Raw genomic sequence first — 22,499 nt, 5'->3', positions numbered from 1 at the left:
TTTGACTTCAGGATTACGTCTTCAAATTTAATTTTGATACATAAAATAGAATGTTTTTATACACTAACAAGTCGTTTATGGTAGAGGGAGGGTCATGTAGGCCTATGTATTTGTAACTTCAGTGAGTATAAAAAAAAATCACACCCAAGACATATCTCCTCTGACAAATAAAGAACAGTCCCTTACTACTTGTACAGCCTGCTGTTATTATGATGCCATATCACTACTAAAATACCTGAGTACTCCATCCACCACTGCAACTAAGTGCTTCTCCTCAGCATTATGAAATGTGGCCAACATATACGGAGTCTTGTTAAAAAAAAATCATTAAATCAAGCCTTCGAGCCTTTGTACTACATTATTCACATTATCTAGGTCGATTTATTTATACCCTTTTATTTGTGAAGCGGAAACCTCACAGGAAATGGAACAAATCAGCGTCCGGTCACTATGGTCCCGCCCCACCAGTCTGTGCCATCTTGTATTTAGCAAAGAACAAAAACGGGGTAAGAAACAAGCCTTCTATCAGGATGAGGCGCAGAAATTAAGCCGGATTTTAAGAAAAGATATTTTTTAAAAGGTCAGTTGTAACTGGACAATATGCTCGGAAGTGGGGCAGCGCAGAGAAACATCAGCCACACCCCGTACAACAGCTAATGTTAACGTTAGCTTGTCGAAGCTAAGCTAGCCAATTAGCTAAGGCTAGTAACGTACGAGAGGACAACTGACCGAGCTTCTGTTTGAGCCGGCTAAACTAGCAGTGTAATTAGGAAACCGTAAATTAATTTCACTAGCGGGACTTCGGTGGAAATGGGCCAAACGTCGTGTTGATTGTCCGCAGAGAGAGGAGACCCGGGCTATGAGGATAGAGGCTCGTTAGCTTGGCTGCTAACGATTGTTTTTCGTGCCAGAGCGGAACCACAATAAGCCGCGGTAAGTAATGTTAATGCTACATTTACTTAGCTCGCCTGGTTAGTTGGTACATAGGTTTGCTTTTCAACTTTCTTCTCGACTGTAAATGTCAAAATACAATACACAATAGCCCAATACCCCAATCACATACTTATTGTCAATATCTCTAAAAATGAGAGTGAAAGATATACAATATTAATAACACTGTGTTAGCTTGTGCAACAGTAGTACATAGTTGTTTGTAGGATTGGGCACTGTCAGACACAAAGAGAGTATACATGGACTGAGGCAAATAAACAAATCATACTATGCTCGCAAAAACAAATATATTTAAAGGGAAATCTAACAAAGGATTTGAAATCCACATACACAGCTTAGTGTTTGCTTAGATATGAAACAACACCTGCTCATGTGACATTATTAGAGCCTTTTTAAGGCCCATGCCAGGAGAAACAGAGTCACACACATTGCCTAAAGTTGTAGGTTTCATACTAAATTAGGTAAGGGGGAAAAATTAGAAAAATATATGATTACACATTTAAGACTAGACATCCTGGAACAGAGTGAAAGCGGAAAAAAACACTGCACTATCCAGCAGCTACTGTGGAGGGCCGAGCAAAGAGGGGCAAGAAGTGGACCCCAAACCTCACAAAACGTTTTTTTCGTACCCTCGCACTGTATGCTCAATCTTTTCCACTTTGCCCCAAAGCCACTGGGAATGTGTGGGTGGGGCAGATTTGGGGGTTTTAAATTTCAGACCAAGTTTGGTAGTATTACTGTATTACCAAATACCATGGTATTTAGAAATCCAGACGGTATGATTTTCAATACAGCCAAATTACAGAGGCTTCTGATGAGGAGATGCTGTATTGAGTTGAGTAAGTAGTGCACAGCAGGCAGCAGAGTTCAGTCTCTAATGGTGGAACAGGTCGGTGATAACTTAATAAAACAAGAAAATGCTCGGCCAGCTACAACAGAGAGACCGCAGGTAAAAACAGCACATTTTTCACACGTCTGAAGTTTTTCAGCACACTTAAGTTTTATATATATATATGTGTGTGTGTGTGTGTGTGTGTGTGTGTATATATATGTATATACATATATATATATATATATATATATATATATATATATATATATATATATATATATATATATATGTATGTATGTATATACATACATATATATACAGACAGACAGATAGAGAGAGAGTTGTGTGCTCCTTTGTATCAATCTGTGTCCCCTCGGACTTGTGGGGTGGATAATTGATATGTCAATCTATTCAGAGATGATCAGATCAATTAATTAAATGAAAAAATCTGAGTGAATGCAAACTCTTAATCTTAGCAGAGTGATCTGTTAAGTTTCGCTCTAGCTGTGCCTGATGATCTGTTGCTTTATCTGTGCCCTGAGTGCGCTCTGCAGTCCGAGAGTGTGGTGCAAGGAATAATTTAATGGTATATAATTAAACAGTGCTTCAAATGAATGGCTTATCTCCAAAATTAGAAATCCTATTTATGGCAGCAGATGTCTTAATCTTGGTGAGCTGCTGCAAATGAATAATGTGTAGAAAACCTGGAGTAGGTTTTCTATAGTGTATAATCACCCGGAAAGTAGAATTATGTTTTTGTTCCCCTAGAGATCCGGTCCTCATTTGTGGAGTTCGCCAATTTGTGCTGCCATGTTTCAGCAGTTGCCCAGAACAGACAAACCAAACACTGGTTCTTAATAGGGCCTCGGCCACCATAGTTAGCGACCCCTCTGTGATGAGCAGCTTCTGAAAAAACACTGATTTGTAATATGAAATTGCATTATTCAGTGTTTTAACTGGTTTAATCACATGGTCTGCTTGTTTTAGAGAGGAAGAGACCTCTGTGGAAAGATTGGTAAAAACCGCCTTGAACAATGAACACTGAAAGAATTCTATCAGAGTAGGTCAGGCTTGGTACATGGGAGAAGTTTCAGCTGGTTGCAGTCTTCAGTCCTCAATGCTAGAGCCCCATAAATACTACACACTGCTCCTTTAAATCTCTGTGGTCAATGCACAATGTGGTCAATACGAAACACTGAATCTGTTAAATGTGCACTTCTGTTAGGTACAAATCATGTACCCATCAGCCGTGCACTGGATCATACTAGAGACGCAACCATCTAAAAGACGGATGAGTACTCGCTATCTTTCTACGTTTGTACTTTTTAAACATAAAACACAAGTTTTATATTGTGATATCTACTGGAAATGACATACAATGCAGCCAACGGAAAGTAGGTTCTCACTAGCAATGGACATATCAGAAATTTCCAGCTAGCTTGCAATCTCTCTGTAGCCAGCTGCCACCTAATTTAGGTTTTTGTTGTGAAATGAGTTAACATATAGATAACTCATCATTTCAACTTCATGAATCATCCGTTCCTTGTCCACTGAGGCACTTTTGAAGCAGGCGACAGGAATAAATAGAAACAGGGCGTTTGACAAAAGTTAAGCTCAGGACACTGAGGACATTCTAAGAGAAAACAATGCAATCAAACTGATTTTGTCACAGAAGCTCGCCGACGTCTCATTTAGTTAGGACACTGAGTCGAACTGGAGGAAATTCTTTGTGTTTACATGTTGCCCCAAAGAACCCCGGCTAGATATATATATATATATTTATTTTATAAGTTAGTGTTGTTATGCATATGGATCTAATGAAGAGACTTACTGTATTTGGAAGATAATGTAAAAGCTAAAGTAAAAAACTTTAAAAATGTATATATGTAATTCTATATGCCTTGATTATGTATTTCTTTATACAGGTTGCCTATCAATTAATTTTAAGCTCAATAAACATAGATTTAGAGGGGACTTTTTATGCTTCTCCTCATTTTCTCTCATGTATTATACAGTTATTATTCAGATGTTCATGTTAAACGTGGCCAAAGATTCAAATAATTAGGTAAACATATGTAGATGTAATCTCTGTTAGCAAAAACTTCAGGCACCAGACTGTTCTGAATATTAAAGAAACAAATAAAAAACGAAAAGTAACCAAAAACAACATTTTTTTACTGTTGATCTTGGAGAAGCCCCAAAGGTCAAAACATCATCTAAATAAAAGAGAGGTGCATATTTAAGCTACACTTGCATTCTTACTTTCACAAACCTGAAAATGGGCATAGTAGATACCCTTTTATAGGAATTTCTCTAATTTTTCTGGCATATTGGAATCTTTCAGAACACTTGGACCGGCACTAATGTTTTTAATTTAACAGAAACCTCTGACCTCATTGTGTGTCACCCAACTGTAAAATGAGAAATTAACTCAATGTAGTTTTTGGGTTGTTGGTTATCGGTGCTAAAATGCTCCACTACTAACTTTGTGTGAATGTTACACCCATTTACAACAAGGAGCTTCTGTTATTCAAAACTGTTTCCCAGTCAGGGTTGAGCTCAACCATGTGATCTTGGTCATTCGGCGCCACTGACACACCAAATTTTGTGTCACTCTTTACTGTCTGAAGCTCTGCTTCCCTTTTTCCGTTATCTCTTATTTTTAGTGTCTCATGCTGGTTTCAAATTTAGCTTAAATGAGCATGTGTTTATTCCACATAGGATTTGGGGGAAACTCCCCCAGTGTTGTCTGCTTAAGCTCTGTGAGAATGGCCTTGTTCCTTGGAAAATGACAAAAATAGATACCACTAGACGTATTCTCATTTCGAAAAATTGTGAATTATTTGGTGGTTTTTACTTTATGACATGAAGCTGAGGAAAATGGTGGACAGTAATAGGAACAGTCCTTAGAACACTTTAAATTCTTCAACATTATTTGTCAGAAAATATCCAGTAAGTCATGAATATAACAACACCGGGTTAATATGGACTTTTGACAGAGCTTACAAGACCCCATTTGAAGCCACAGTTATTTTCATGGCGTGCCAGTTTTTATTGTGAAAATGTCCAGTGTGGAATGATAGAGAACAGGAAACAGAACATAATAAAGGTCCATTATCAGATTGAAACCACGGTTGTATCATTTAGAGTGTCTCGTACTAATCTTGCTCTATACATTTCTGTCTTTCACATTTTTGAGACAGTAGCTGCCGCCGTCTGCCTCCTTGTCTTGGATTAAACACCATCAGGCCACAGAGTGCCACACAGTATATAATTGGAAATCGGTTCACTGCGTTTCGAATAAATGTTGAGTTGGAGAGGGGGAGGAATGTGTCTCCTCGTCTAGCACAGATTTACTAGCGCGTTTAAACAGCAGCAGCGCTTAAAAAGGAACAAGCCTCGCAGTCCTGCATTAAACAATGACCCTCAGGGTCTGTTTTCATGTATTCAGAGTCACAGAGGCCTGGTTATGTTGCCAGGTCTCCTCAGGGCTGCAGCTGACACTTAAAGATGAGCAGCTACATTAACCCCATTATGAAATGATGTTGCATTTGTCAATAAGTGTGCAGGCTGAGATCACATTCAAGGGGGCTGATTTAGTCAGGAGATTTGATTTGAAGCTCAGCTTGGCTCTTCATCAAGGGTTTATTTATACCGGTCTTTGATTTGAGTTGGATGGTGCGGAACTGTGTTTCTGTCAGTCAGGCTTTCTGCTGCTCTCTGATCTACAGATGCATGAGACAACACAAGTGTCATGCATGTAATTACATTCGTGTGAAGATCCCTTCTTTTCTTTTTCTTTTTTTTTTTCTTTTTTTACTTTTGGCCCACTGGTTGGCTGTTCATGTTTTTTTTTTTTAAAGAAAGGCGCTTTTATATTTCAGCTCGAGCTAAAACAAGTCATTGATTAGTTGATCAAAAGATAACAAATCTGCAGTGTTGTTCAAACAATAATTTTATCTTGAAAAGGGGACACCAATGGTTCATTCTCAATTTTTATTATGACAAATGACTCAGTGGTCTTTTTTTAATAATGATTCTTAGGGATGTCCCGGTTGGATCCTAAAGCTCAGTATTGAGACTGAACTGGGCATTCTTTGACTGATTGGGATCGGCTATATTTAGCCTATAGAATCCAATCACGTCCTTTGATTTATGTCAGGTGTCACACAGGTGGTTTTACTTTCATGCACAGCAACCAGGAGTGCAGCTTTGGTTAACTCTCCGCTATCTGTCTGTCTCAACACTTTGCTGAGCTCCTAGCAAGGGCTCTGCTCCTGTGCTGAAACACCTCACCCCATAAATGAAAATGCAGCATGATTAACGTGATTTACCGAAGTTATGAGCACTCATTTCATGTCAGCTCTGTGTGAGAGTCACACATTTTGCTTTCAATGTAGCACATGGTGTTTCTCTGCCCTGCTCAGAGTTAAGATAGACAGCGATGCAGTGCTTATTACAACCTTACACACTACACCACTGCAGGTGCAACAAAAGCCTTGCCAGCAAATAAATAAATAAAATTACATGGGCAATCTATTAATTAAGTGAAATCTGTGCGAAAAACAACACTCAGCGTAATAGAGTTTGTCAGGTAACTCAGGTTGCTCAGAAACAATTGGCCTATTAAGGGTGTAACAATGCATTGATCTTGATCATTATATCGATTCAATCATCAAAGATCAATATCTATGATGCAAAGAGAAAACATGCCTTTATTGTGAAATTCGTACGGCACATCTGTCATCATTTCCGTTCAAGTGCTCCTTGAACATGAGAGAAAGACAACAAGGATACTTACTGATGAGGTCTCATTGATTGCAGGTCCCTGAATTTAATTGAACTATTGTCTCGTGACAGGTTTTGTGATATCAGCAAATACATTTTCCAAAGAATCTGTAAAACATAATATGATAATGAAGCATTATTATTGAGATCATTAATTGGTCATTTTTTTTAAATCACTGTATTTTTTAAATAAAAGATTATTCGGTCATAAACAGTTTATAGTCACAGTAATATTTGCATTCGTTAGTTATTTGGGTCCATGATTACCAGTATTTTCTTTAGAACTATACATTTGTTTTCACATGCATTTGTTTTCATTAACTTTATATCTAAATATCCATAAAGAAGATTTTTATATGCCGTAAGTACGTTTATCTAAATGTACGTGAAGTAAATATATTTTAAGTTCTTGAGTTAAGCATTAGCTCAATTTTTTGATATATTTTCATTGTAATTTGCATCTTTATGACACAAAGAAAGACACTAAATAAGTCCATGCATTAGAAAGCTGACTGTTACCATGTCTTCTTATTTTGGAAGCTGTTGACAGCATTCATGTGATTGACGTCACAAGTTTCAGCCCTAAAACTAACATTTAATAATCGAAATCCATTCATGCTGAAGTGCACTTTGTGCAAACCAGCTGCCATTCTGCCCCCCCCCCCACACACACACACACACTCTCTGCTGTTCCTGTCACTCTCCTCCTCAGTATTATTACCCCACTTTCTAACTCTCTCTCACCTTTACAGTGGTACATCCAGTTTTAAGTTCATGTCCCAACTTCAGGATAGATGGACAGTGGGAGATAAAGACTGATTTCTATCACTACAAAGATGCAGAGCTCATGATAACTCCAAAAGCAGCCAGTCATGACATTCTTGAAATATTACAGAAATCTTGAGACATGCACCAAAGATTCTGAATTACGGGGAGGCTGATAAAGTCTCTGATTTCGGTGCACATGAGGGGGTGTTGCAAATGGGTCACTTTACAAGAGTACGAGAATGCATTTTCCACCGTGTTTAACACATTAATTAGATGGGTTTCTGCCCAACTGAAGTGGAAAACAGACGCTTCACATCACTTCAAAAACAAAATGGGCACACAGTCAACGATCCAAATATAAACCAAAGGGTTGTTCCTTCAGTAAAAATCAAAACACAGGATTGGAGCCAGCTATGACTCCAAGTCTGTCAATACATCAATCAGAAAGTATTCACATTTGTGATGTTTTTAAAGGTTTCTTTACATCAGAAATAAATGTAAGCCCAGAAACAAAGTAACCCGATTTTTTAAAATAAGGTGTGATGTGATGTCTTCATATCGCTCCTTCTATCTGACCAGCAGTTGAAGTGTTGAAGAGATCTGATTAGTCATGATGCGATAAAACAGGAAATCCTCACATTTCAAAATCTGGAACCAGTCTGGTACTTCAGCTTCCATGATTAATAAATTCAAATCCAAAATGTTGCTGACTGATTTTGTTGACTGACTCATGGATTGTTTCAGCTCCTGTGAAAAATCACACAGAATTAGGCTTTCGAGTAACCAGGAAAGCAGAAAATTGAGTGTCGAATTGCATAATAGGAATACTTTAGTAGTCAAAATTAGAGGTCAACAGATTATCAGACTTGCAGATTATCTGTATCAGGGCTTTATTTTATGATTGCCGCTAAAATTAATTAATTAAAAAGTGTAAAGAAAGTGCTGGCATGGGAGGACCTTTTACTTTGTGAAAACCTCTAAAAAAATTTTATTTATTAATTTAAATTTTCACTTGACTTTATAAAAAAAGTTGCTGGGAACTTGCTGTATATGATGTTGAAAATTTTAGTTTTGCTAAAGGCATCTAAACAAAGATTTGTGTAGGAGTTTGTTATATTCCAAATTCTAAATATTGACAGAAAGATTTTTTTATTGTCATTAAATGCATGGTGGTTCTAAACACCAGTTACTGGCCTCATTAACTATTAATAATTGGTATTGGTATCGGCCCTGAAAAACCAATATCAGTCGAAAACTGGTCAAAATGTTTGTTTCAGCAATCCGACTGAGGCTCTGAAGGTTACTCCTTGTTATGACCTTTAACCTCAGTGTCTCTCCTGCAGTATCCCAGTACTAACCTGTGATCTTCACTGTCTTCCAGGCCCTGGCCATGCCCTCAAGTGCACGGGCGGGCAATCTGAAAGACCCCGAGGTGGCAGACCTATTCTGCAAAGATGACCCAGAGAAGCTGTTCGCTGACCTCCGTGAGATTGGTCATGGCAGCTTCGGAGCCGTTTACTTTGTGAGTAGTGATGTATATTCCTTCACTGTTTGTTTGGTCCCGTGTGTCTTACAGCCTCTACAAATGGGCATAATCTGGGAAGGAGACGAATAATAAGACAGAATGCACTTTTTTTTTGCTGATGTCTTGATAATAGTGTTTAAAATGTGAAAATAGCTGTTTTGAGCAGGGTTGGGTAGTGAAACTTGGTGCTAATATAACTGCATTTCCACCAAAAAATTTTGATGTGGTACCTTTGAAACTAGGGTTTTGCAATGTGACGAAATATATCATCTGACGATAAAAAAACATCTGTTGTTTCATGCAATGCTATATCGTTTATTAACTGAAGTGGGCTGCTTTGTGGACTCGAGGCTTCAGTATCTTCTGGATCATCTGAATGAGATACAGCGTAATAAAAATAATTGATTTTTTTGATGACTTCTGACTTTTGATGTCTTCATGTTAGTGTTTACAAAAGTGTTCTGAGTGGCCGCTTGAAGGCAGTGTGAAAAGACGGCCATCATAGAGAGATGTAATGATCACTTAAATATGGGTATGACAGAGCACATTTTCTGCCAGTCTCTTCTGGAAGACATTCTCGGTGTTGTACTCTCCACCCTGCTTCCTTTCTCACTTCCACACAGCTGGCCAATCGTTGTGTGAAGTGGGTGTGAACGTCAAATTGTCGGTTTTGAAAAATTCCACAAATTATTGGAGGCCTCCGAAGCTGTTCATCCAGCCGACAGATAGTTCTGATGAAGCATATTTTTGCCAGTTTTGTGTGTAATAGTTTGGGGGAGTATTAAGTTTTATTCTGCTCTCATGATCAGTGGTGGCTGATGTTTTCCAATTCCAACCCTCTGAAGTCATTTTTAGTTGTCAGGAAGCTGTGATGGTGTTCCCGAGGAACAGCTATTTTTAAGTTTTTATAATCAGAGAACTTGTAGAGTTTGAGCTTTTATTGTGGCCACAACTGCATCAGTCTCATCCAAGCCTGCTGTGATTTGGCCATTTTTCTGCTGATATTTATCACGTATGTAGCTAGAAAGCTATGCAAGATGAGGCTGCAACAACCAATGGATACAGTTGCAATGAGCGCAACAAACTTTATTAAGTGAGACATAGAGGAGGGTAGGGGTTGCGGGTCCAGGAAAGCAGCGTAAGCAGAACTCTCCATGAGTTCTTTTTTTCCTTTGCAGCAGTTTTTAACTTGCAGACCGGACAATAGCTTTCTGTATTTGATTTTTTTTAGTTTTAATTCAACTTTTTATAAAGGCATTTAAACAAAGTTTTGTGTTGGAGCATGTTATATTGCAAAATTCTCAATATTGACAAAGATTTTTATTGTTATTGTAACTGCATATCGGTTTCACATATTGGTATCGGTATCACCCCTGAAAAGCCAATATCGGTCGACCCCTAATTTAGACCCAGCAGAATGAAGGGTAACATTTCGTTTTTAATGCGCCTGATGTTCTGCTGCTCCATCTGTGCTCAAAGTGTGCTCTGAGAGTGTGGCGTAATGAATAACTAAACAGCATATATATTTATTTCAACAATGCTCCAAATGACGGCCCAGTTCCAAAAATAGAAAATCTATTTGTGGCGACAGCTGTTTTAATCATTGCAGGCAGTCACAAATAAATGAATGTGTGGGAAATCCTGCTACAATATTGTTTCAGTATCAGTATTTAAGTATTTGTTTAAAGGAGTATGTAAAAATTAAAAAGTATTGTGATTTTTGTATTTTCTCCACACTGCCCAGCTTTAGTGGACAGTTGTATAGAGATCTGGATTCAGAGCCAGTATACAAATAGTTAGACTGTGTTTATCCTCTGTTTGTTTGTTAGGAGTTTCCTGTTTTGTGAGCAAGTATTAAGCAACCAGATACTCTGTGTGGTGCTCCTGCAGCCCGGTGTGGAGATAATGGTGAAGAAAATTAAATAATTTAGATCTGTATCTGATTTTTCCAGTATTTCCTGTTGAAAAAAAATATACACTGACTGAGCCCAGGAGGCCTGAGCAGCAACCACTGTTACTCTGTGCGCATTTCTGAAAGACAGAAATTGCATCTCATCTGCATTTTATAATTAATAAGGAAACTGTAAATGTGAAAATGTCCCCACCTAATTATGAAAACAGTGGGAACACAGTGTATTTTTTACTGAGCTGTGTTTCTCATTCTACCTGTAAAATATTCTTGCGGCTGTGAGGTAGACTAACACCTCCACAGTGTTCTCGCTGAATGTCTGAGTTTCAGAGGATCTTTAAAAGGCCATTAGAGATGTGCTACAAAAATAGACGGTGTGCATCAATTTGCATCAATTTAGCCAGAGTGGTACAGCTTTTACACCGTGTTTCCTCGGAGCTCAGGCTGTATGCGTGTGTCAGCGAGAGCAAATGACCTTAAACAACCCTCGACAAGAACAGTCAAAGCTTAAGGGAACCTGATTTAAAGAGCGTTGGGCAGCTCTTCTGGCTCCATGTTTAATGCTGTTTTATTTGGGAATTATCCTCTGTAGAAACAGCAGTGATGCATCATTTAGTTGTTTACAGTCTGGAGCAGGACTTCATGTTGTCGGTGTCATCTCAGTGCACTTCATCTGGTGTCTGTAGCAGCATCCTCACTTGGGATTTAGGATTAAGCCCTTTTTGGAGGATTAAGCACTTGGAATAGATTCATGAAAATATGAGTATTTTATCCAGGAATAAATCATTTAGTTTGGTTGATAAGTGGATCATTGTGTACTTCTTTTGTCCTCAGCTCTCTGAATATGTTGGATCAATATTCTGGCACCACCAAGTGGTGTGAAAAGTAGCTTGCACTCTTTAATCTGGAAATGATGACAAAAAGATGCTTTTAGGGGAAGTTGTTTATTGACAGCAGTAATCATGCAAAATTTGGGTCATTTTAATTGACGGGGAAAAAATTAAAAACACCGTGACAACGATGGAGAAGACAAAAGAAATTATTTAAAGAAGTAAAGCCTCCTTTTTACATGGTTAGTTTCCCCGGTGAAGTCCTAAAAGGTTATTTAAACAGAATTTTAAAGAAAATGCCATAATTAAGGTGAATGTTTCCATTGGATTGGGCCATTGTACTGGACTGTGGCCACAAAGATGATCATCTTTTTTCTCAGTCATTTACATGCACTTGAGTAACCGGGTTACTGACGGCTTTCTTCAGTAAGCTGATTTCCAAAACGTAATGTAAATGTTGTCTCTGTAATCAGGAGGGATTACAGAAGCCTGATTTCTCTTAGAGAGAAGCAGTTTCTTGTACATGTTTCTAATCTTTGTTTTAAATGTACGCATGTGTAGTACAAAGACATCAGACAATACTGCAGTGAAAGCACAGCATCTGGATGAAATGAGAGATATGCTGAGATGCTTCCTCTTATTTAGAATAAATCTATCTAAATTAAGAGCAAAACTCTCACAGAGTAGCTTCTAGAAGTTTTAAATTCTTTATTGTTAAATGTGCCACAAATACACTATTGTTGCCTCCCCTTGCTCTTACAGATGTGAATAAAAGCAAATAAAGAGAAATCACTTAAAAGAACAAAATCTAATGAAAATCAAAGACCCAAATTAGAGCAGCAGCTAAAATATAAAATCAAATCAAATCAAATCAAATACTGTGGTGGGCAGGAGAGTACTAACGAATTGTATATACTGAAATTTAAATATGTCTATGTGTGGTGAATGTATATGTAAAGAGAACAGGTTGAAAAGAGATATGCATGTAAATATATATTCTGTTATGATGTGTACAGGTATAAAAAGATAACTCAAATAACTAGGTTTCCTTGAAAATGTAAGCATTTTAAATATTTAAACACTATGTGAGGAAGTTGTGTGCTCTTTCTCTACCTGTCCTCTTACTGCATCATCAATCCTGTCCCTCCACAAAATCAGGAAGCATCATGATCACACTGCGTTACCAAATCCATGCCTTCAGAGTAAAGTTTAAATAGGAGGGCAGAATTGGGGGAAAATCTGATTGCTGACCTGCTGCTTGTAAATGTGGATAATACATATGTATGGATATAATCAAGTTTATTTTTAAACAGTGTCTTAATCGGGATTTCCAATTATAACAGATATTACATAAAATAACATAAAATAGTCATGGCACCAAATATGGTACACCAGTAAACAACAGCAAAAAAAAAGAAAATTAAAAAGTATATGTAAAGCTGAGGTGAAAAACAGATGTTGTTACAGCAGTTGGATATAATCAAAGGTTACTGCTAAATGTTAAAATTGAGGGCAGTGGTGGCCTAAAGGTTAGAGAAGTGGGCTTGATCCCAACACTGGCAGGCAAACCTCTGAGTTGCCCTGAAGCGAAATCAGTAAGGTCAGGCTGTGGATGCACTGGGCAGCTTTCAGGTGTGAAAGTGGGAAATTGTGTGAGTGCTGTCAGGTCTTTCTGTGAAATTCCCTTCATAAATAAAGGTTAAAGCATTTTTCTTGGTGCAAAAGTGGATTTTGTTTCATATCACACACCAACCAATGCCGTTTTAATGTGTTATTTGGATATGAATGTCTTTGTTATGTTTTTTCTTTATAACTGATGATCCATCCTAACCATCCTTCTCTTAAAATAGGACCGTACTATGATGTGGCTTTTACCATTTCAAATGTAGATTTTGTAATATGGTTAAGGTGCATTTTTGATAATAAAAGGTTCAAACCTTTAACAGTAGTCTGTTTTTGTTTAGTAACTTGGTTTCTTGAGTATTCAATGTTTTTCATACTTGTGCTTCCAACAGGCTCGAGATGTGCGCAACAATGAGGTGGTGGCCATCAAGAAAATGTCGTACAGCGGCAAGCAGACGAACGAGGTAACAAACTGGAAAGAAGAAAAAAAAAAATTCCTTTCGCTTTGCATGCTTGACTTACCCTTTCAGAGTTTCTCAGTTAAGAAATGAAATAGTCATAATTCACTGCTTTTTTTTTTTTCAAAGTCCACCTCCTGTCTTTTGCTACAACTTTTAACAGTGCATTGCGGAAAAATACGGGCTCATAAAACTAAATGTCTTTTATGTGACATAGTCCTACTGCTGTTTTTGACAAAGAAAAATGTTCAAAGATAGCATGATTAAGGGTCTGGTCACTGAAAATTACCACTATCACTGTGTTTTTTGTGTTCATGTGCAGAAATGGCAGGACATCATTAAAGAGGTGAAGTTCCTGCAGAAACTTCGCCACCCCAACACAATCGAGTACCGGGGATGTTACCTGAAAGAGCACACAGCATGGGTACGTATGCTGTCAGTCAGTGAGGATGGTCTGCATTTGTAATATTACCTATTGCTGTAATTTTAATGTGAATATAAATAGTGTGTGTGTGTGTGTGTGTGTGTGCGCGCGCGCCTGCCTGCCTGCTAATCATTCTGTTCGACTGTTCCTCCCTCAGCTGGTGATGGAGTACTGCCTCGGCTCGGCCTCAGACCTCCTAGAAGGTCAGTTTAACACTTAAATTGCTCATTAAAACATAATTATTCACCCGCCTCTTGTTGTTGTTTGTGACTCTTGGTGTCCTCTCTTCCTCACAGTTCACAAAAAGCCGCTCCAGGAAATAGAAATAGCTGCTATTACCCACGGTGCACTGCAGGGATTAGCATATCTTCACTCTCACAACATGATTCACAGGTAAAATGTTTTTCACTCTGTTGGCTCTTTTTTTAACTTGTTTTTTAAATGTATTTCACTTTGAATATATCTATACTTCTATAGATAGAAGTATAGATATTAGTTTCACAATTTTTTTTTAGACAATTTTTAGCAACAATCAAATGATTACAGCAAACAAAAAAAACAGCGTCATGTCAATAACTATATTGGCTTTACAATAAAAACAAGAAATGTACATAGAGTACAGAGATTTTACATGTTGAGAAAAATACAATTTAAGACTAAGTGCTTCAAGAAGGTTTTTGACAAATGTGTATGTAACAAAAGCTGTTTGCACTAATGTTTGATTCTCATCTGCAGGGACGTGAAAGCAGGAAACATCCTGTTGACGGAGCCCGGTCAGGTCAAACTGGGGGACTTTGGTTCCGCTTCGATCGTGGCTCCAGCCAACTCCTTCGTGGGGACTCCCTACTGGTGAGTACTGTCTTATTCTAGTCCTCTTGTTGTGCTTAAAGTGACTTTCTTCAAAGGATTACTGTAAAAGTTTCTGATTAGCGGTAACACATTAACTGCAATGCGATTAAGGTCCTTACATAAAGCATTACATTTTTTAATCCCATTAATTGTCAGCCAACATTTCTGTTTAAGAGGCTGTACTGGGCTGCGTTTTAAAACTAGGAGACCTGAGGAGTTCAGTGGTGCCGGTCATGTCATGTGAACTTCTATATAAGGTACTGAATAATGCTCCAAAGTTAGGCTAAATTTTTGCAATGGAAAAACGGCATGACTATTTCACAGGGGTCCTTTTGACCTCTGACCTCAAGATATCTGAATGGAAATGAAAATGAGTCTCTCCTTTACAGACATACCTACTTTATGCTAGTACCATGCAGTTTTTTGCTGTCATTTGAGTCCTAATCAAGACATCTTGGTAAGAATTGCTTTACCTTGTCAATATAAACTTCATAACTGTTCTGAAATGCAAAATAATGGAATTGAAAATATGATTAAAAATGCAAATAATTCAACCATTTGGAAAATTAAAAGACTTTGATAAAAAAAAAAAGAACAAGTAATTGAGTTTTAAAACTCTTTGAAACTGCTATTAATATTGATTTAAAAAAGCAATTATTTGACAGCCCTAGTTCTAATAAAAATCAAGTCATTACAAACAATCACTAAAACTCTGGAGAAGTTTTTAACCCAACTCTTTTTGGGGGGTATATGAGCAATATGAGGTCTTATAACCTGTTTCGGTTCAAAGTATGCCTCAGGTTTATAGGGGTTTACAAACTGGCCAGGAATTTCTTGAAGTTTTCCGAGGGAAAAATACATTTTTTAAAATTTGTTTTTCAGTATATTTAATAATACAACTAAAATTTGTCAACTCAATTAAAGTTTAACTCAGCAAAATTTTTGATTTTTTGACATTTCTATTAGAAGGGTATGTAATAAGGTTGTGTCTGCTTGACGGTGAAATGTTAAATTCAATTTGCATATGACATGGTTAATATAGCCTGAGAAAATAACAATAATAATAATAAGTTTTCAAATGGAATATTTCTGCAACTTTGCAAACCCTGTCATGCCCTTTATAGAAGTGCAGCTGTCTGCTTTGTGGTTGTATTCCAGTTTTTTCACATTATACAAGGGAAACTGAACTGGTTTTTAATCTTTCTCCAAACATCTTTTGGTGGGTTTTTTTTCTGCAGAGAAGGGTCAGTGAAAAGAAGGCAGATACAAAGCAACAGCTCTGTGACATTCCTAAATCTTCTGTTTCATTAACATCTGCTGTGCTTTTTTAATTTTTTATTTATGTTTTTTTTTTTAAGGATGGCTCCAGAGGTAATCTTGGCGATGGATGAGGGCCAGTATGACGGCAAGGTGGATGTCTGGTCGCTTGGCATCACCTCCATAGAGCTGGGTAACAACTGCAAGCTTTTCCTTTTCCTTCAGATGAGCAGATAAATCCACACATACATTATTTTGACCTTGTGCTCTTTCCATAGCGGAGAGGAAGCCCCCACTGTTCAATATGAATGCTATGAGTGCCTTATATCACATCGCTCAGAATGAAAGCCCCATCCTTCAGTCCAATCACTGGTGAGAACATTTGTGTCCTTTGTGTCCTCTGTGTCCGGATCTTAAAGTCAAGCTTGAGGTTTTGCTATTTTACGATAAAAATTTTTTTTATCTCTATCTTGAGATAATTACGTTTTTTAAAAAAATGTAATTATGTTGCTATCTGAGTGTTGAAAAAACACATTATTTAAGTTGAGAAATAGTGAAAACAATGTTTGATATCTTTTTTTTAACGGTTTCTTTATTGGGGTTTGATTACATATAAATAAAATAGTCTTATTTTAGTTTTTTTTTTTTTTTTACAGCTGTTGTTATTATTATTATTATTATTATTATTATTATTATTATTATTATTGTTATACTAAATAACATAATCTCATATTTCTCTGCAGGTCTGATTCCTTCCGAAACTTTGTTGACTCTTGCCTACAGAAGATTCCCCAGGACCGGCCTACCTCGGACGTGCTGCTGAATGTGAGAACTCATCCTCACCAGAGCACACACACACCCAGACACACACGTCCTCTGCAGCGTTGTCATGCTCACCTGTCTTCTCTTTCGCTTCTGTAGCATCGGTTCTTGTGCCGTGAGCGTCCGCTGACGGTGATCATGGACCTGATTGCACGAACCAAGGATGCAGTGCGAGAGCTGGACAACCTGCAGTACCGCAAGATGAAGAAGATCCTCTTCCAAGAGACACAGCAGAACGGCCCCGTGTCTGAGGGAGGGGAGGACGAGGAGGTGAGGAGCCCAGGAGAGGGGACAATGAAGTCTAATGTATTGTGTATTTGTTCATACACTGAACATCAATCTGTTGTGTCCCTGTTTAAAAAGACATGTCTTTGCATATCCACCTAGTACTATAGAGGGGTATTCTAGTCTTTGTAGTAGCTTATTTTAGTCTGGGGGTGTATTTACCGTAAAAATCCAAATAAAAGCCTAGTCCTAATTAGATGCCCAGTCCCTTTTACTAGCCAGATGTGGCAACACATTTGACAAATAAAGTCCTGTCTCAATTAGAGGCCCAGTCTGGTTGCCATGCGCTTCATTTTTAGAAACGTTTTTTGGATGTATAAAACTGGGTTATAGACGACCCACTGAAGATAACGTTAGTTAGCTGCTTAGATTGCACATACAGATATAAATGTAAAAACTTTTGTCAATATGACCATATTACACACATCGTTAGCTTGGTAAGATTCTCCACAATTCATTCATTCAGTTAATTTTACTCACGGTGAGCACCAAATGAAGACATTATTACCGGCATCGTAAACAAGAGAGACACGCAAAAAAAGAGATTAATACATCCAGATTTTTTTTAAAGCAAAGGAAAAATGTTCAGTGACCTATCTAATTTTCTTATGCTTTTCATAGATTTCTTGCTAGTTTCTGGTCATTTCTTTTATTGTTGTTCATTATCTTCTTCCAGTGCTTGTTTTTTTTTTTTTAATATATATATAAAAACAATACACCACACCAAAAAAAGAGAAATTGTGCATGCAGACAAAAATGAAAAGAAAATTAAGACCTGTTACCTTGAAAAAAAAATGTGGCTCTAAATCCAGTGTCTGTTTGCATCAGGAGGTGGAGCAGTACCTGCTGCGGACAGGGACAGTCAACAGTATGGAGAGCTCTCAGTCGGTGCCCAGTATGTCCATCTCGGCCAGTTCTCAGAGCAGCTCGGTCAACAGTCTGGCAGACGCCTCTGACGACAGCAGCAGTGAAATGGCCATGATGCAGGAGGGCGAGCACACCGTCACCTCCAACAGCTCCATCATCCACAGACCCACGGTAATGACGGACGCTCACTCGGCTCGAAATATGTGAAACCGGGCCTGATCTGTGATATGAAAACTCATATCTGTAGAATAATATTATGTTTGGCACCCGTGAGTTTTAAGTTGAGAAATTATATGTGTGTTAATAATGTCTGATCCTCCTTCTCAGGGTCAGGATAACATCTATGATGACCCCTACCAGCCAGAGATGGACCAACCCCAGGCTCCCTCAGCTGGACGTCGTAGAGCCTATTACCGCAACCGTGATCACTTTGCCACCATCCGAACTGCCTCTTTGGTAAGTTACGAGAACGTACAGGTTTTTCTCTCTCTCTCTCTCTCTTTCTTTTTACATTATGAGCTCCACAAATACATTTTTTAGGGATGCACCAGTTTGGAATTTCTAGGCCGATACTAATATTTATAATAACAATTTAGCCAATAGCCGATACAGATGTTGCTATATTGCTGTTCATTTTGTTTTTGTCATTATTTATTCCCCCCTTTGTGCCAGGGACCTCACCAGGTCCACTCCATACTGCAGATGTTGACTAATGCCTTCTTGCCACTGTTTATTATTTATTTATTGATTTATTTATTTATTTAAAATAACCATTTACAGTTTAAAACATAAAAGTTGCCATTTGATGCCCTGTGCCAGATTATTGCTTAAAGCTAAATCGCATCTGCAGTCCATCAGCAGGTCAGAACAAAGCCACAGCACAATGACATGACAGTACAAAGCTGTAGAAGAAGAAGAGAAAAAGAAAACACACACACACAAGACAAATAATACACACAAATGCACATGATATAAAATAATACAAAGAACAAGATACAAGACAGACATTATAACATAAAACTACAACACAAAGCACATCACTTACAAAACACAATAACTTACAATAAAATACTGCACACAACTGCACATCACAAGTGAATGCTTGTCACATTAAAAACAAGTTACAGAGTCCAGAGTTTGGTGGAGAACATCTCTGCACAAAATACTATATATGACAGCATATGTAGCAAGTGTCACATGAACCTCTCAGCCCTCTACTGGCCAGCTGAAATGCTTCCACCCTCAAATACCAGTGTTTATTCCTGCTCATCTCCGCCCTTTCTCCAGGTAACCCGTCAGATCCAGGAACATGAGCAGGGCTCGGCCCTGCGAGAGCAGATGTCTGGTTACAAACGTATGAGGCGGCAGCACCAGAAGCAGCTGATGGGGCTCGAGAACAAGCTGAAGGCAGAGATGGACGAGCATCAACTGAAGCTGGACAAAGAGCTGGAGAACCAGAGGAACAGCTTCTCCACCGAAGCCGACAAGCTGGCCAAGAAGCACCAGGCCATCCTGGAGAAAGAGGTGACCTCAAGGCTTCATGTATTCATTCACACCTTTGTTTAAGACCCAGGAAAATCAGTTGAAGGAGACCCTCATTTTCAATGATGCCTAGCATGAACAAAGATTTAAAAAGAAAGAAATAACAGTTAAAATATAAATAAAACCATACAAAATAACAAGCAAATAATAGCAATGTAACCAGCTAAAAACACGATGACATGTTATGATGTTAAAACAAAATCTGAACTAAGGCATATCAACAGTGGTAATGATGGAAGAGTGCAGATTATTCCATGTGTAAAATATCTGCAGACTCGGTGTGTTCACACCAGTACCCTGTTTACCTGAAATAATTGTTTTGTATGCTAATATTGGATCATTTCAGCACAGGTAGCAGTTGCTGCTGTATCTGTATCAGCTCTAATGTTTCTTCAGAAAGCAAAACTCTTACCCTCAGCCTCTGTTTGTGTCAACCTGCAGACGAAAGCAGCTCTGGCAGAGGAAAAGAAGTTCCAGCAGCACATTCTGGGCCAGCAGAAGAAAGAGCTGACCAGTTTACTGGAGTCACAGAAACGCCAGTACCGCCAGCGCAAGGATCAGCTGAAAGAGGTCTGAGCAAGCACATATTCATATATTCAGAACACATGTTGATCATATGGATTATATTCCCCAAACCAGAGCAGGTGTGGATCAGCATCCCTCCAGCGATTGGGATTGTAGCTCGGCTTTGCTTTTTTCAAAACCGGAAAATCAATAACGTTTGAGCTTATAAAAAATATTGATTGTGGTGTTGACAAAGGATCGTTTATGAGTCTGGATAAATGTATCAATATTGATAAAAATGAATGATCCCCATCCCTGTCCCTGAAGTCCACTGCAGGTCATTGTTGCTTTCCTCCCATGGTTCAAATATTGACTGGAAGCATTTTAGCAAGTGTTTGTACACAAAGATATCTAGTTTTGATCCCTTTGGTTTCCCCTCTTTTCCTCCTTCGCAATAAGCAGGAACTGAATGAGAACCAGTCGACTCCAAAGCGAGAGAAGCAGGAGTGGCTGATCCGTCAGAAGGAGTGTCTGCAGCAGATGCAGGCGGAGGAGGAGGCCAGCCTGCTCCGGAGGCAGAGGCAGTACTATGAGCTGCAGTGTCGCCAGTACAAGAGGAAGATGCTGCTGGCTCGCCACAACCTGGAGCAGGACCTGCTCAGAGAGGTATGATGGTTAATAGAAAAATATGAAATAAACTGGTGATGCACTTCACATATTCGAGACCCATTTAACTGAGTAATGCACTTTCCCTTAACTAAAGACAAATATTTTCCACTGAAAGAAACCTTTTGCCATGGACTGTTTTTGTGGTTTATTTTATTCCTCTTGTGTTTCTGCTCTCCCTCCATCTCGTCCTCCACAAGGACCTGAACAAGAAGCAGACCCAGAAGGATCTGGAGTGCGCCATGTTGCTGCGGCATCATGAGTCCACTCAGGAGCTGGAGTTCAGGCAGCTGGGCTCAGTGCAGCGGACCCGCGCTGACCTGATCCGAACGCAACACCAGACCGAGCTCACCAACCAGATGGAGTACAACAAGCGTCGTGAGCAAGAACTTCGACAGAAACACGCCATGGAGGTCCGGCAGCAGCCCAAGAGCCTTAAGGTATGTAGGAGACTTATGGGGAGTTCTACAGGTCTGAGATTACTGTAGCTGCAGATGAGGCACTCTGATCCTTGGTGGCCAGAGGTGTTTTAGGTTCAAACGTGAAGTGAATGTTTGCCTCATAATATTCACGCAAACACGACCACTTCCTTTTCCTGTGTGATTCCTACTCTGACAAGAAAGACACACAAACACGTACTTTTGAATATAAATTGCTAATACGCCAGAAAAGCCTGCTGTGCTCACGATTGGGCTGACTAACTTGGAAGGCAGCTAACGCAAATGTTAGTGCTCACTTGGTCGTTGTGAATTACAACAGAAAGTTGGAATCAAGTGAAGATTCAAAACACGCAACTTTTACACATGTCAGATTACTGTACTGTTGACACTACACAACTTGCTCAGTTGGTTGGTCAAATAAAAATAAACCTTGGGCTTTAGCCTATTCCTTTGTCCAGTATTGATTGAAAATAAAATTGTGTCTCATGAGGCATTTAACCGAAATAAAATTATTCATTCATTCATGTAAATTTTGAATCAGTAAGTAAAATATCACAAACCCCCAAAATGTAGTTGTAGCACATAAAATACAAAAAGTTTGAGTATTATTTTGGTGTTATCTGATGGTTATTTAAACATGTTTCAGTCCAAAGAGCTGCAGATCAAGCGTCAGTTCCAGGAGACATGTAAGATCCAGACCCGTCAGTACAAAGCCCTGAGGAACCACCTGCTGGAGAGCACTCCCAAATCCGACCACAAGGCCGTCCTCAAACGCCTCAAAGAGGAGCAAACACGTAAGCTGGCCATCCTGGCCGAGCAGTACGACCACTCCATCAACGACATGCTGTCCACACAGGCTGTGAGTAAGGCAAGGAAACCCCCCGCGCACCTTCTACACCTGAAAAGTGCACCTACACCTCCACACAGCCACTCCATCCACCACAGCATCAGCACCACAGCATCACCACCACATCAGTGTGTTCACCACAGAGTTTACAAAGTAAAAGCAACAGTAGTTTGGAAAATTCATCTTGTGTAGTCAACTAAAATCAGCAGGTAGACATGTGCTGAAGATTTCTGCAAACAATCAGCCGCCTGCAATTTCCTTATTGGCACAGCGTGACAGAATTCTTAAATTATCTCATAATTATCTCTCTTC

General features: G+C 38.8%; 1 protein-coding gene across 2 annotated transcripts in view; it reads left to right on the top strand.

The window, feature by feature from the left end:
* The first annotated feature begins 439 nt into the window (after positions 1-439).
* The window catches only part of taok2a (TAO kinase 2a), a 31,093-nt gene continuing 9,033 nt past the window's right edge, over positions 440-22,499 (top strand). The window contains exons 1-18 of one of the 2 annotated variants that reach the window (XM_042504607.2): positions 440-933; positions 8,721-8,861; positions 13,619-13,690; positions 14,007-14,108; positions 14,266-14,311; positions 14,405-14,501; positions 14,844-14,957; positions 16,316-16,407; positions 16,493-16,586; positions 16,958-17,039; positions 17,136-17,306; positions 18,150-18,359; positions 18,516-18,644; positions 19,476-19,712; positions 20,172-20,300; positions 20,697-20,900; positions 21,101-21,340; positions 21,987-22,199. In XM_042504607.2, the coding sequence (XP_042360541.1) occupies positions 8,730-8,861; positions 13,619-13,690; positions 14,007-14,108; positions 14,266-14,311; positions 14,405-14,501; positions 14,844-14,957; positions 16,316-16,407; positions 16,493-16,586; positions 16,958-17,039; positions 17,136-17,306; positions 18,150-18,359; positions 18,516-18,644; positions 19,476-19,712; positions 20,172-20,300; positions 20,697-20,900; positions 21,101-21,340; positions 21,987-22,199 (2,364 nt within the window). In that variant the 5' untranslated portion in view covers positions 440-933; positions 8,721-8,729. Of the gene's footprint in view, positions 934-8,720; positions 8,862-13,618; positions 13,691-14,006; positions 14,109-14,265; positions 14,312-14,404; positions 14,502-14,843; positions 14,958-16,315; positions 16,408-16,492; positions 16,587-16,957; positions 17,040-17,135; positions 17,307-18,149; positions 18,360-18,515; positions 18,645-19,475; positions 19,713-20,171; positions 20,301-20,696; positions 20,901-21,100; positions 21,341-21,986; positions 22,209-22,499 lie in introns of both variants that reach the window. The other variant, XM_088090920.1, reaches the window with a different exon arrangement.

The sequence above is a fragment of the Plectropomus leopardus genome, chromosome 18, assembly GCF_026936395.1.
Source record: "Plectropomus leopardus strain MGB_pleo_1.0 chromosome 18, ASM2693639v1, whole genome shotgun sequence".
Taxonomy (NCBI): Eukaryota; Metazoa; Chordata; class Actinopteri; order Perciformes; family Serranidae; genus Plectropomus; species Plectropomus leopardus.
This window is presented reverse-complemented; position numbering and strand designations above follow the sequence as displayed.